This window comes from Balearica regulorum, chromosome 3 (assembly GCF_011004875.1).
Source record: "Balearica regulorum gibbericeps isolate bBalReg1 chromosome 3, bBalReg1.pri, whole genome shotgun sequence".
NCBI lineage: Eukaryota > Metazoa > Chordata > Aves > Gruiformes > Gruidae > Balearica > Balearica regulorum.
In genome coordinates, this window is record NC_046186.1 from 36,753,463 (window position 1) to 36,767,246 (window position 13,784).

Sequence of the window (13,784 nt, forward strand, 5' to 3'; positions counted from 1 at the left end):
TTTTGCAGGCAAGGAGACCTTTTATTTTAATCCATTAAAAGAACCCAAAATAGTCAGCAGGTGGCCACATCTATCCATGTTTCATTAAAATCACATAAACCCTAAGTACAAAAGCACCACTGATTATTGCTCTAGAAAAACTGCATGAAAAATTCAAATACGCACAGTAAAAACATCACCATATGCACAAGACTTAATTTCTCAAAGCAAGTGTATGGAATGCTGATCCAATTTTACACATACCTTGCAATATTAAGTTGATATTTATATTACTTGGCAACAATGGGAATTTCTAAAAGCACTGTTATGAGAAGGGAAACGTTCATATACAGTTTAATATGTCAACTATCATAGTCCTAAAAAAATTAGCATTTACAAAATACTTGATAAAAATATCTTTTAAAAGTTGTCCAAGAGGTACATAAAATCAACCCAAAATTTTCATGATATTTCATTCATTCTTGTCACCTACAGATTCAGTTTTCTGAGCCTGTGGAGAAGAAAGAAAAACATTAATTACTACACTAAATTACCATTACATACCTAAAGACCCAAACTACTCTTACTCCCTTCGATTTCTCATTTGCAACAGCTCAGTTTCAAACTTGTGTCCGTATTACATTTACGCAAACAAAACAGGTACATTCACACACTTTTCTTAAATTACTGGTCCCAGCTTTTCAAAAGCAATACAAGCCTTACCTGTCAGCTTCCATTGTTCATACTGAAAAGCACCACACTACTACCTGTTTCTATTCACTGCACACATGCTGAATGCTCTACCGTACCCTCAACTTTCACTGTTTCAATCTGCCCTTTTACTGACAGTGTGCTGGGTGGGGCACCTCTGGATGTTGAAACACTAACAGTTGAGCGAGAGATGCGAATCTGCAATAACATTATGGGCAATAAAAAGAAACATTATGAACATGCTATCAATGTCTGAAAGGCCGAATAATTAAAAAACACTGATTCAATCAGCAGGAGGTATGTGTGGAAAGTACCTCTTCAGCTTTATTTTCACCATTTTCAGATGGTGTAGTACCTTCCTTTGCAGCTTCTTGCTTTTCATCCTTCTTCCCTTTAGCACCTTTGCTGGCCTTTGTTCCAGGTTCCTTCTGACAGAAGATTAAAAATATGGGGATAGACATTGCATGAGTAGCCAGCACCCTGCAACTTTATGAAAAAAAAAAAAAAAAAAAAACAACCTTTCATATGAACTAAAAAGCAAATCTTGGCAAGCTGCATCTGCTGGACTGAAACAGAAAACCTGCTAAAGATTACCTGGAATATTTATATCCACAGAAGTTATATAGAGACTCTCCAAATTTCTAGAAAATGCTGAAGTCTGCTTCTTTATTGTTTCTGCTAATTTACAGGCATACAAAACCCCCTCAAACTATTTTGGTAGAGCTGAGCTGTATATACAGAGGTATATATAAGATACCTGTACCAACAAATCCAATTACAATATACTGAAAACTTACTCAGCCAAGCACAAACAACGCACTGCTTCTGTAACAGCACTACACTTTCGATTAACATGAAATATTACATTAGATTTAAAAAAACTAAGCATTTTTGCTGGCTGTCCTTTTGTTAGTTTGATAACATCTGTGATGTTCACTCCATCTCAATGAAAGAACCAACCAACCCAGTGGGGAGGCGAACACTCATAAAATTCCATCTGCAGCCACACAAAGCAGAGAATTTATCAAAATGAACTATTCTAACAGCTACAGTTTCATTTGGAGATTTGCTCTTAAACAATTAATATGTTGAAGTTTGGGGGTTATTTTAATCCTTGCTCTATGTGCATATTTATATTTGTGATCCAGGGCTAGTAGAGACAAAGGTTAAGGATTTGAAGTGCAATGGGAAAAAATTTAAATGGTATTTAATTGAATATTTTACATTAGTATTTAAAGTAGTTCTAATAAACACTGTGGAGATCACATTTGCTCCAAATTATTGCAAAATGGCAACAGTAGGTGTGAACAGGGATATTTAGGTCAGTCTCTCTTCCCCCAGCAATCCCCGTACAGGAGTGGGGCAGTGAGGAGGGGGTGCCAGTAATCCTAGTTCCAGGGCAGCCCCAATTATTCCTTTCACCCTTCAGCTTCTATTTTACACAGCAGTTGTGCGTAACTGAGAACCTTGCTGCTGGTACAAGTACAGTCCTAACTCTTCACCTATAAAAGAACAAGCTAAGGACTTAGTAAATCCATAATTTGCAAGCTTTTAACGCTATCAATGATCTCAGATCTGTACCATCTCTGGTTTACTAGTAGGTTTGGAGTACACACTTGCTGTTTTCTGTTTAGGAGACCAAGATTAATATAGTCCTTAAAATGTGATCCAGTAAGACTTTGGGAAGAGCAGATGACTGTATTAAAAAATTACTTAGAATAATGTCATAAAAGATTCAAGTCACCTGAAATGAGCTTCAAATGTCTCTCATGCAGCTTAAACTGACGCCGTAACACTGAGCTTATTTCACAACATGTACATGAAGCCACAGAGGCTATCATAATCCCTTCTTTACTAATACTCTTTTTAAGAGGGGAGCAGGATGGACTTAGCAAGACTTTATGATTTATCAAATGAAATTACCAATAAAGTGTTCAAAGTAACAGAGTTACACAGTTTTACTTTCACACATGGACTTTGTATCCTGATTCTTGCCCAACTGAGATACTAATAAAAGGACTTGGAAAATGTGTGAGAAGTGCTAGACTCAGTTTCCAGCATTTTTTTTTTCTGATAAAGCAATTGCTCTTATTTAACATTCCCCTTGGGCACAAATAAACCTACAGTTTCTGAAGTACATGATTTATATGCAGAAATCCTGAAAAGGTATTTCAGACACTAATAAGATTTTAATTTGACTGTAACTGGCCTAGAAAACCCAAACCATTCAATATAAATATATATAATTTAACCTTTAATTATAATTGTGCATTCTCAGCAACAGCCAGGCTTCAAGAACAGATAAGAGTTTCTGACTATGAAATTAAGTACTCCCCTTCTAGACAAAGAAACAGGATGGCACAGAGTAATCGCAAATCCTATGGTAGAAATTGCTAGGGCTCGGGTAGAGCTTACTCAACCAAACCTGTACATTTCAAGAAAGGTGTAGGAAAGGTAAAGATTCTTCTTAAACTAGGAGTTCACTAAAAACTAACATGGTCTGCATATCAAACAGGCAAGACATTTTGTTTGGGCCCGTAACGAGGCCAGGAAGGGGTGGAACAGAAAGAAAAGAATGATCTAATTTGTTTTTTTTCCGGGGAGGGGGGGGGAGCTGCAGGGAGGGCAGGGGAACTGATGCCTCACAAAAACGCTGTGAATTGAACTGTTTGCAATGCAAAGGAGTAACTTGCTTACTATTGGCTACAATGATGACAACTAAGAAGAAGAGTATTTACCTTCGTGGTTTTCCTTGGTTTGGGTTCAGGTTTTGGTGGAGCAGGTTTCTATAAAACATTTTTTAGTTGCATAATGTGTTAGACATATTACCAGAAGCCAGGCAGCCACCTCCACACCCCAGCTTCTCCCCACCCCACACTTTCCATTACTACCCTTTCTAGAAAAACCTTAATGCACAAATACACCTCATCACTGTTACACACCCATCTTCATTAGCTCACTCATCTAGGAGTCAAAGCAATTTGGGGGTCATTCTAAGAGTAAAACGTAGAGATTAGTAGTAAGTATAACAAAAAAAAAAATCAGAGAAGAGGAACTAAAACCAAATACTAGTAGTGGCATCAAATGAAGTCCTTGAAGGACAGCTGTTTCTCCTTCCCAGAGAAGTAGTTGCATTTCAACAACTACCATCAGCCTGCAAAAAGGTACGGAGTCAATACTGCACATAACTGACAGTGTTGCACTGAGGTGGGGAAAATACATCTTTTGTCAGAACAACCTGAAAACCTGAAACCAAGAAAACAGATAACCTTAGCTCTAGAGTTCTTAAATATCCCTCAGTGAGAATAAAAATTGTATCAAGCAAAATATAACAAACCTGTTTGGTCTGAGAAACCATATGTGCCTAGAAAAGGATATAACAAAAGGTGTTACACATACTTACAGCTGACAATCTTGCTGATCGTCTTGTGGGCTACAGAAAAAGAAAAAAAAAAAGGAGAAAACATTGTTATAGGCTTACAGCAAACAGTATCCAAAGCAACATAATATCAGTCATTCCATGGTGACAGCAAAAAATATGCCCCTACTAAAATACGTTTCTATTGCCGAGCACAATTCACATCTTCCTCATCTCAGACAAGCAAAATTTTAAAGTGATGTGAAAATTAGTAATAGAAATTATTCAGGAATTATAATGTCTAAATTTCCATATGGTTAAATACTGTCCCCCCCCCATTTTAAAAGTACTCCCCAGTCCTTTGCTGCTCTATGAAAGGTTCACAAATACAGCAAGCTTGACACTCGCACAGGATACCAAACCTTTCTCATAAATACTTAAAATGATGATTCTATAATCTAGCAGATGCTACTTGTAATAGCAGGTAAAAATATCATCTGATTAACAGATGAACAAAGTTAACATCCTTCCCTAGAGTATATCAGAGTGCTAAAATTTCAAAACATGAAACTAAGTCCTTCCACTTCCTCAGTTCCCCACGCATTCAATCCAAGAGTACAGGTGCACAGAGACAGCTGCAGGATGAGAGGGAGAAATTATTTCTTCTGTTTAAATACAATTCTCAAAAGGAAAGAAGAAAGTCAGATATTCTGCTTTCCTCCACCTTTCTTTATGACTTCAACACAACTTCCTTATTAAGTTTATTATTGAAGATGTGTTAAGACTTAGAAATAGTTGTAAGCTCAGTAGTTTATTCACTATATTTTCATATTCATTAAAAGAGATGAACTCATGATCCAGTTACAAAGCATGGTTATCAAACAGGGTTAAAGTTTGGTCTGTGGCATAAAACTGGAATCATACTTGTAGCCAAAATAAAGGGACAACTCAACTGCAACAAATATCCAATGTGACACAGCTTAAAAAGTGAATCGAAAATATCTTAATTATATATTAAGCATTTAAGTTGAGCTGAAAAAAACATGGCTTCACACATCTTGCAACGGGAGAAAGCTATTGTTAATACCTGAAGAATGCAGTAATTTGTATTCATTGGAGCCATTTAAGTATTCTTAATGGAAAGCAGTAGCAAATAGTTCAGATCTGCATCCAGCAAAATAGAAGTCTGCTCAAAAACCACCTGAAGATGTTTTCAGCTATCAAATATTTATGCATCATTAAAAAAATAGTAAAACACTCTTTTTTTTGGCAGTTTAGAATATGAACTGCTTGTCAAGCAGCGTAGCGCAATTTTACAACAGGTTAAATAAAGCATTTCACTTGGTCAGGTAATCAAAGGACTCCTAGCTCAAGGCATCCTTCTTTTACAAATCTGTTTTCTTAAGTGATGATTTCTATCCCTCAGCATTGGGCACTGGAATGTTATGTTAGCATCTACTTCTTAAAGGGTAATACGTTGGTTTAGGTAAATTATAATTCTCTCCCATATTCCCCAGATGTTTCTGGTCCATGACGGGTTTCATAGAAGGCTTGCATCACCACAAGAAAGTCAGCATAAACCCTCCGTTCTTTAAAAATGCCCGAGGGGTAAGTAATTTTAATTCTCATTCAGAGTTTGTATATATTTTGTGTTATCTGATTATAAGGAAGGAACTGCAGTCAAGTCAGCAAAGTTCACATTTTAATGTGCTTTTGGAACTCTTGTCCCCCTCCAAACAGCTGTACTAACCCTTAAACTAGCAGCTCACCCAACAGTCTATTTGACACTGGCCCACTAGCAAACATCTACAGAAAGAGTCCACGAAACGGACCTGACACAGAACACCACTTTGCACTTTCCTACTGCACCAACTTCTGGCAATCTACAGTTGCGAACTTTCCAACCTGGCTATTATATCCACATTGTGTGTTTAATAGTCCCTGAGGGTCATTTTCTTCATAAATTTGTCTAATAACCTAGTGAACCCATTTACACTTTCAGTTTCCGTAACATCCTGTGCAATGAGTCCTATAATAGGATTATGCACTGTACGGAAAAGAAAAAGTAAAACCTTCCTCCACTGTTGTCTTTCCTTTAAACTTCTCGCCTCTTACTTTCACTAGATTCCTCTTGTTTTCGAGTTACATGAGTAATAATTCCCTAACTGCCTTTATCTGTGTTACGGATGATCTTATCACACCTCTGTTATATAAAAAGTCAAGAATCCTAGAAAATCTGGGTTATTTTTTCTTTTTTTTTTTTTTAACTGCTTTGCATCCTCTGTTTGTCCCACTACACTTGGTAGCTTTTTCATTCTATCATGGCCTTTTTAAGGAAGAGTCAGGAAAACTTCATTCAGTAGTCCCACACCTGGGAGCACAACAAATTAATCTTGCGATACACTGATGTTTCACACCCTGTCTTCTAGTATTTTTTCCTACATTCTAGTTACTTTTTGTTTAGAAGAACCGACATTTTCTAGTAAATATTCACTGTGATTTTACAATCTCTTCCCCGATTAAGAGCTGATTTGGTGACCATCATTGCGTCTTCCCCTCCCCTCTGTGTATTTGCATTTCTCCATATTGAATTTCTATTTATATTTTATCACCTAGTTGTCAGTGATGTAACAGCCTTCTAAGTCTCTCTCACTTCTGACTACCCTGATAGTTTTTTGTAAACTTCAGCAAACCTTTGTCATTTCTCCAGTACCTCTTCGCCTAGATCATTCATGAATATATTCAGCAGCACAAGCCCAAACACAAATTCTTCCAATGCTCCACCGATAACTATCCACTGTTATGAAAATTAACTACTTCTTCCCTACTCTCTTCTCCTATCTTTATCTGTTACCAATTCTTAAGATCTTACCTTTAATCCGTGCTAGCTTCATTTCTTTAAGAACCTTAGGGCACCTTATCAAAAAGTGTTCTTTACAAGCAAGTAAACTGTATCAACTGGCATGCTATTGTCCTTATACCTGTTGACTTCTACAAAGAACTCACCTGCCTGAAGTATGACCTCTCTGCAAAATCTGTGTCTCATATATTGGTCCACATGAACTTTTTTTTAACTACTTCTGCAAGTTAAGACTCACAGGCTTTATTTTTCAGAATCCCTAGGAGCATTTCATCACTCTCAGTTACTCTGATACTGAGGGGCCAATGCAAGCACTAAATTACATACTGCATTTAACAGTTTGGCAATTGCTAGTGAGTATTGTCTAGTTCTCACTCACGCTCAATTAAAGAATGTCCTCCAGACTCTACACCCAGGAGAAAAGGCTCCACTGTGAGAACCTCCGTAAGAATTCATAGCAGGAGTTTCATTACTGTTTTTCAGCATCACATTTGCCATGCTGGAGGGGTTGTTCCTTTCCTCATTATTTTCCATCAATACAAAAAACACCTCTCAAATTAATAAATTTCCCTTATTTTGCTATTAAGCCATTCGGGGGGGTGGGTGGGGAAGGTTTGGTTGATTTTTTTTTTTTCCCTCTGTGTGGTAGGGTTTGGTTTTTTTTAGGGGGAGTGCTTTTGAATAATAATATGCATTTCTGCAAGCCTTTAGCATGGCATACCACAAAGCCTCTTTGCCACCTGAAACCATTAAGTTTTTTAGCTGCTCCTTTTAATAGGGTCTCATTTTTAGGAAGATTCCCTTTCTTGATATCAAATCTTACCATAGCAGAGTTTATTTGGACTTACATTCCTGCAAGGATGATGAACCTGAATATATTATGGTCACAATTACAGAATAGTTCTCTAACAATTGTCTTTTTAATGAGCTCCTACATACTACTGAGGACCAAATAAAGAGCTGATTATCCTTTTATTGGTCCTTTCATTTGTTCCTCAGGAAGCAAGCATTTATAGTTTTAAATTTTTTGTCTTTGTAATGCCATCCTATGCCTTTTACCAAATCTCTGAAGGGTAAGTGAAATCACTATTAACACTGTTTCTGTCCTCACAGACTCTCTGATCTCCCTCAACATCCCATTGCCACTTTTATTATTGTGGTCACATGATAGCTGGCACAATTCCTGAACTATATACTTCCCATTTGCATATGGCTTGGCAATCCATAAAAGATTCTGCTGTACTTATTGATACAATTAATCTAGAGGAATATTAAAGACACGTAACAGAAAGCCATTCTACCACTAATGCAACTATGCTCTCAACCCTGTGTAATTTGTGTCTTGGTGTCACAATGTCCCAACAAGTCTGAGTTGCCCATTACATCAATGTCCTCATTTAAAGGCGGATAGTTCAAGTTGCCCAGATTTAGATTTGCAGCTTTTTTATTTTGGCTTGACTGCCTGTTTTCATAGGCATGAATTAAACAGGGCTTTATTTCTCAAAGACTTCTCTTTACCTTTTCAGACAAACTTTTTTGCCTTCTGTGCTAGCTCCCACTCTCCATCCTGATAGGGATCTCTGACTTCACCCTATGTGCTCTCAAGAACTTGCCAGTCTCCCCTCAGATGTTTAGTTTAAAATAATTCAGATCTCCTCAGTGCCATCCACATAAGCCTGGTTTGGTTCAGACTGAAGCCACCCTTCCTACATAAATTCTACCTATTTCAAGAGCTCCCATAGTTTCTAATCTAATCCTACAAGTATCTTCCTCATCTACACAGTATAAGCTACAGGGGTATCTATCTTAAGGTGATAATATTTTAATTTGGTGTGGGTTTTTTTTTTTCTTCTTCCCTGTAGCATCAGCCACCACTATTATCTCACTTTGACCAAAGACTACTCTAAGAGCTTCCATATTTCAGAGTCAGCAGGCTCTCTACAGAGAAGCCTGTGTATTTCTGTAAGCTTCTTGGTCTTTATTCTAGCAATCAGGTCTCAAATTTTTAGGGGAATAAACTTTTACTTTTCTGGCTCTTGAAGAAATAACATTTAAATTTGGACAGAGAAACACATTCATTGAGAGCAAAGCAGATTATATTTTTACTATGATTTAGTGAGCATTTTCATACTTTACGAAAAAAACTAATTTGTCTTCTAGGAGATTTCACAGGAAGATAGTGAAGTATCAAAATCTATTCCTCTCAGATCTCCTTTTCACTTAGCTGTTTTTTCAGGAGCTTATTGTAAACATTAGCATTGTTTGAAATATTTTGACACTTCTACTGTAGCATCTTTTTCTGCTAGACTGATCAACAACCAACTTCCCAATTCAGGAAGTGTAAAACTTCATTGGACTATTTTTCCTGTTCAAATATGCTCAAATAATTACAAAAGCAGCAATTAATTGTTAATTCATTTTAATATTCACCCATTCTTTTCAAGGTCCTGATTTTGCTTTGTCTGCCACAAAAGATGACAACCTAAGGAAAAGAATCCTGATAATTCTCTACCCATTTTTTTAACTTCACGTTAAGGGTTGTGACAAACAAACTAGCAAAACTATACTATAGAGGCCAAGATATCACCAGCTGTCTCCTTGCCTTCTCTGACAGAAGTTACTGTGCCCTTAAAAAAAAAAATCAGAGAAAAAAAAACCACACAAATGTGTCAGCTGTTCCAGTTAGAGCCTGGTATCTTAATTCAAGACACCCTTCCATCAGACACTTAAGCTAAGAATAGTTTTGAAGTAGACTGGCTGAGGTGTGTGCATTAACCCTTTTCTGCCAAACCACTAGAGACATAGCAACAGTTCCAGCCAGTAATATCCTACACTGTTGCCAGAAGTTCCACCAGAGCTTGCCTATCCAAGCCCTAAGTGTTTCTGCTGAAATTTGTGTACTAATAACTTGTATGAATCCTCACTGCACCAAAACCAAATTGTGCCAGATAAGCTACAAATGTGGTTTACTGTCATTATTCCCACTGAAAACACCTCACTAGAAGTGGCAGAGCAATGCATGGTCTTCTGATATGCAAGACTGCAGATTTCCAGTTAAATAATTACATGCCAAAATAAATTAAATACAAACAAAAAAAGAAATATACTTGCCTCTTGTTTAGTTACTTTTGCTGCATCCTTGCCTTCAGCACCCTCTGGAGACTGAAAGAAAATATTAAGTCAGTGCTTTTATTACAGCCTTAAAAGCACCCAGGCAACAGCGAAACAAAGATTATGATGAAGATTCTTCTTTCTACACATTGTAGCAACCTAAAGAAGCCCGGCAAATTTTCGTTAGTATTTACAAGCAGCACTGTACCAAAGCCATTCTAGATTTTCCAAGCAAGAACACAAGGAGCGATCATCACAAGGTAGATACGTATCGTATCATATCACATCACATAGCCGTCCCTCTAGCCAATTAACTGAAGCATTCGCAGACTCCAATGGGAGCTCCATCTAATCAGCAGTTGGTAGCACAACAGCATGAACTGGAAATATGAGGTTTGTTCTACTAGGGCTTTTGAAATCCCTGAGAAATTTAACACATTTCTTCCCAAACATGAACTTTACTAGTAATGTGATGTGATGAGATGAACCAAAAGAGCACAGCATTACTGAAATGAGTGATTTCTTTACCTCATTTATTCCTTTTGTGCCTCAGGCTCACTCAGCTGGAAGCTTTAACAGTATCTTTCCCTTATCTCCTCTATCAGAACAACAAAAATCAGTAAAACACCAATACATAGACAGGAAAGCTAGGGGCAAACAACATGTTTCTTCACAAAAACAAAGTATCAACCTGACCATTCTAACACTGGTCTTCCAGAGGTACTAGAGAAACATTAGTTAAACCACAGGAGAGGGGGGAAAAAAAACCAACAAAAAAATTAATGAAGCTTCTGTCTTTTGTTTACAACTCAAGACGTATTACTTCACATTTTGCAAATGACTGTGTTTCTACCTCAGAGCAAGCGATTCACAGTGAGCAGCAGCAGTTAGAGGAGAACTACAAGAATGGCATGTGTTTCAAAAAGGCATTTAACAGGCAACAGAGAAGACAATTTGGTTGCTGTTTTGTTTTTCAATCAGTAAAGCAGCAGGCTAGTTATCTTTTCCCTTTTCTACTTCAATCCTAACCCAAACCTCCCCTCAGATTTTGACGTGGAATATTTCAGGGTTACACCGTTATGGTTTGGAGCAGAGAAAAAGATGGGCTAGTTTGCAGCAGTTGATCACTGCCTTCTCCTGGCATTGGGCTCTAACATACATAAAGACAGACATCGCCCACCAGAGAATAAAACGTGGCTTTGTTACTGTGCACTCTCCTGACAGAAAGGAAGCATGCCACAAAAGCAGCTGGTTTTAAAAAAAGCTAAGGACTGATCACCTAAGTAGCTAGAAAACAGCAGGAAGTTAAGCAGCACTGCGCAGCATAAAGCGACTCAGAATAGCAACAAAGTCAGGCATCCAAAATGGAGCCTGACTGTTCCCCACGCTGCTGCAGCCTCACCAGCCGCCTGCAGGATCGTTTCAGGTTTGCATTCCTGAAAGCCTTTCAGTTTGATTACTAAAGACTTGCTACAGCTTGATGGTGTGATGCTAGGAGCATCAAAAGCCATAAGGAGAACAATACCAAGTAGTTCCGCGATCACTGTCAGTAACAAAGTCTTGTTTCCTACAACTTCTCTCCAGCTCACGCTATGGTACAAGCTCTGGCTATAGCTTTTCTGTAGTCCATGAATTCCTAACATCTGTTTCACCTGTATGAATTTTCTCAAGTCTAACAAACTTGCACTGCACCCTGTCCCTGGGAGGGAACTCAAATAGCATCCTTCTTGTCTGGGGCACCTATTTATATGGAAGTTCAGATTTTATAATTTTTTTGTTGCGGTGGCCAAGAGGATCAAGATTTACAGGAGTAGGGACAGAAAGATGGCATGATTCACTTCCTTTGGAAGCCAGGCTAAAAAACTCACCATAAACTAAATGAAGCTGACACTCCACAATCGGGCTGTTTTATCCCGTTTCACTTTTAGGAACTGGAGAGCTTTGAAAAAGGTCTAAATCATCACAAGATGGCACTGCCACATGCCAATAGTCTTGCAGTAATTGCCCAGGAGCAAACTCTCACCCTGCAATACTGCACAGTTAACACACAGTAATTTACCCCATTCTCTTTAGCCCTAATGAAAGGCATGTCTCCCATATTTCTGACAGACAAGGCAGCCTGATTTTAGATGCCAATATTATTGCTTGACAACACATTTTAAAAATTGCTCATGAGGCTAACCACAGGGAGGGAAATTATATTAAAATACTCTTAATGCAACCACAACCACTGTATATCACTATGATATATTGCACAACATACTGCAATTAAGTTAGTTAATCAGCCCAGCATTCCCTCTGAAGTTCAAAAATCCAACAGCAATTCTGAAGGCCTCATAACTTTCTCCATGGAGGTACATGCGCGGTAATAATCTCAGAGGTGTGAATAAGCAGCAAGGGGTTTTGACATGCTCTCATTTCCATTTCAGACCTGCTCTGTCCTCTCTGCAATCACTACAAGTCCAGGTGTTTGGATGCTGTGGATCATCCTCCCAGGGCCTTGGCTCCCCAGTATGCTGGCAGAGCTGCGTGGGAGGCCATGTCATGAATAAGGTAATTGATCCAGCTGAAAAACAGCCTGCTGCTTAAACAAATTTATAAATATATATACAAATTATAAATACATATAGTCTTCCCTGCTCTAGCAGAATCATTTTGCTGCACAGCTGCACAAACAATTGAGCCAGTAGAGCAGACAAGAATGAAGTGGCACAGGGCAGTTGCAAGCAGCCTGGGACTCTTTAAGCTGATAGACACACAAAAAGAAATATGTATGTCAGGTATGGCTTCACTGTATTTGTTAAAAGAGGAACAGAAACTTATCTTCCCCTCTCCGAGTCCTGCTGAGACATTCCAGTGAGTCCCAGCTGATGTGGATCTTCATGCTAGTTTTTGCAGTACTTTCTCCTCTCCGTAGGGACCAGAGATTTGTACAAAAATGGATTTGAGCCAAGCCTAGTTCCCAAAGAACTTGGCATGCCACAAGCAGTGACTGTCTGCACTAGTACCTGGAAGTCACAGGACTTTTATGTAGATACCACCAAAACCTTAAAGTCCTTGTCTTTAACTCTTCCACAAGAACCCTTCCCCCATCTTTTGTCCTGGTGACAAACTACTGAAGGACCTCTGGTTTCAAAGCAACCAAACGTTCTAAGTAACCCATCCCCTTGGCACGTTTTTCCACATGACGTAATGCTATGGCTCACCGTATTTCACATGACACCCCAGTCACATTAAAATGCGCCCTGGATACCATGCCTTACATCGTAAACTAGTCAGGAGAGGGACTGTCCACACTGCAAGTTTTGTGCAGCAAAATCAAAGACCAGTGTGAGCACTGACTCACATGACAAGGGCAGTACTCCAACCTCAGTAATTCTTCAGCTGTACCCTGTCATATGGCTGTATTATACCCATAAAGTAGTCGCTATAGACTTACTGTGCCTGATACTCTATGGATGCCTACAAGAGACAAGGCAGATAAAATATAAAAGCAAATAAGGACACAGATAATAGTGATTTTTTTTTTTTTCTTCCAATCACAGGGGTACACAGAAGGAAAAAAAGCTGACTGGCTAACTCTAAATATGCTTTAGAGATTTAAACTAATAACAAGTTTTAGGTTCAGATGACCCCACATTGTGTCATGCCTCAATTAGCACTACATATTGGCAGTAAGATTGTAAATTAAGATGAAGCTAAGGTTTATAAGATCTGTCAGAGCTGCGTAACTTTTATACCACAAGACTAACCTGGAAGGCTGCA

At 38.3% G+C, this 13,784-nt stretch overlaps 1 protein-coding gene and 1 long non-coding RNA gene across 11 annotated transcripts in view; one reads left to right on the forward strand and one right to left on the reverse strand.

Annotated features, from left to right (window-relative positions):
• HMGN3 (high mobility group nucleosomal binding domain 3) overlaps nt 1-13,784 on the reverse strand; it is a 25,260-nt gene continuing 11,476 nt past the window's right edge. For 4 of the 10 annotated variants that reach the window (XM_075747552.1, XM_075747561.1, XM_075747562.1 and 1 more), the window contains exons 2-6: nt 10,020-10,070; nt 4,094-4,123; nt 3,429-3,476; nt 1,005-1,118; nt 497-888 (exon numbers count right to left, since the gene is read on the reverse strand). In XM_075747552.1, the coding sequence (XP_075603667.1) occupies nt 757-888; nt 1,005-1,118; nt 3,429-3,476; nt 4,094-4,123; nt 10,020-10,070 (375 nt within the window). In that variant the 3' untranslated portion in view covers nt 497-756. The other 6 variants (XM_075747554.1, XM_075747553.1, XM_075747559.1 and 3 more) reach the window with 6 other exon arrangements.
• The window catches only part of LOC142600952 (uncharacterized), a 4,441-nt gene continuing 2,962 nt past the window's right edge, over nt 12,306-13,784 (forward strand). Inside the window, exon 1 of the long non-coding RNA XR_012834454.1 lies at nt 12,306-12,572. This is a non-coding gene — a long non-coding RNA (uncharacterized LOC142600952). The remainder of the gene's footprint in view (nt 12,573-13,784) is intronic.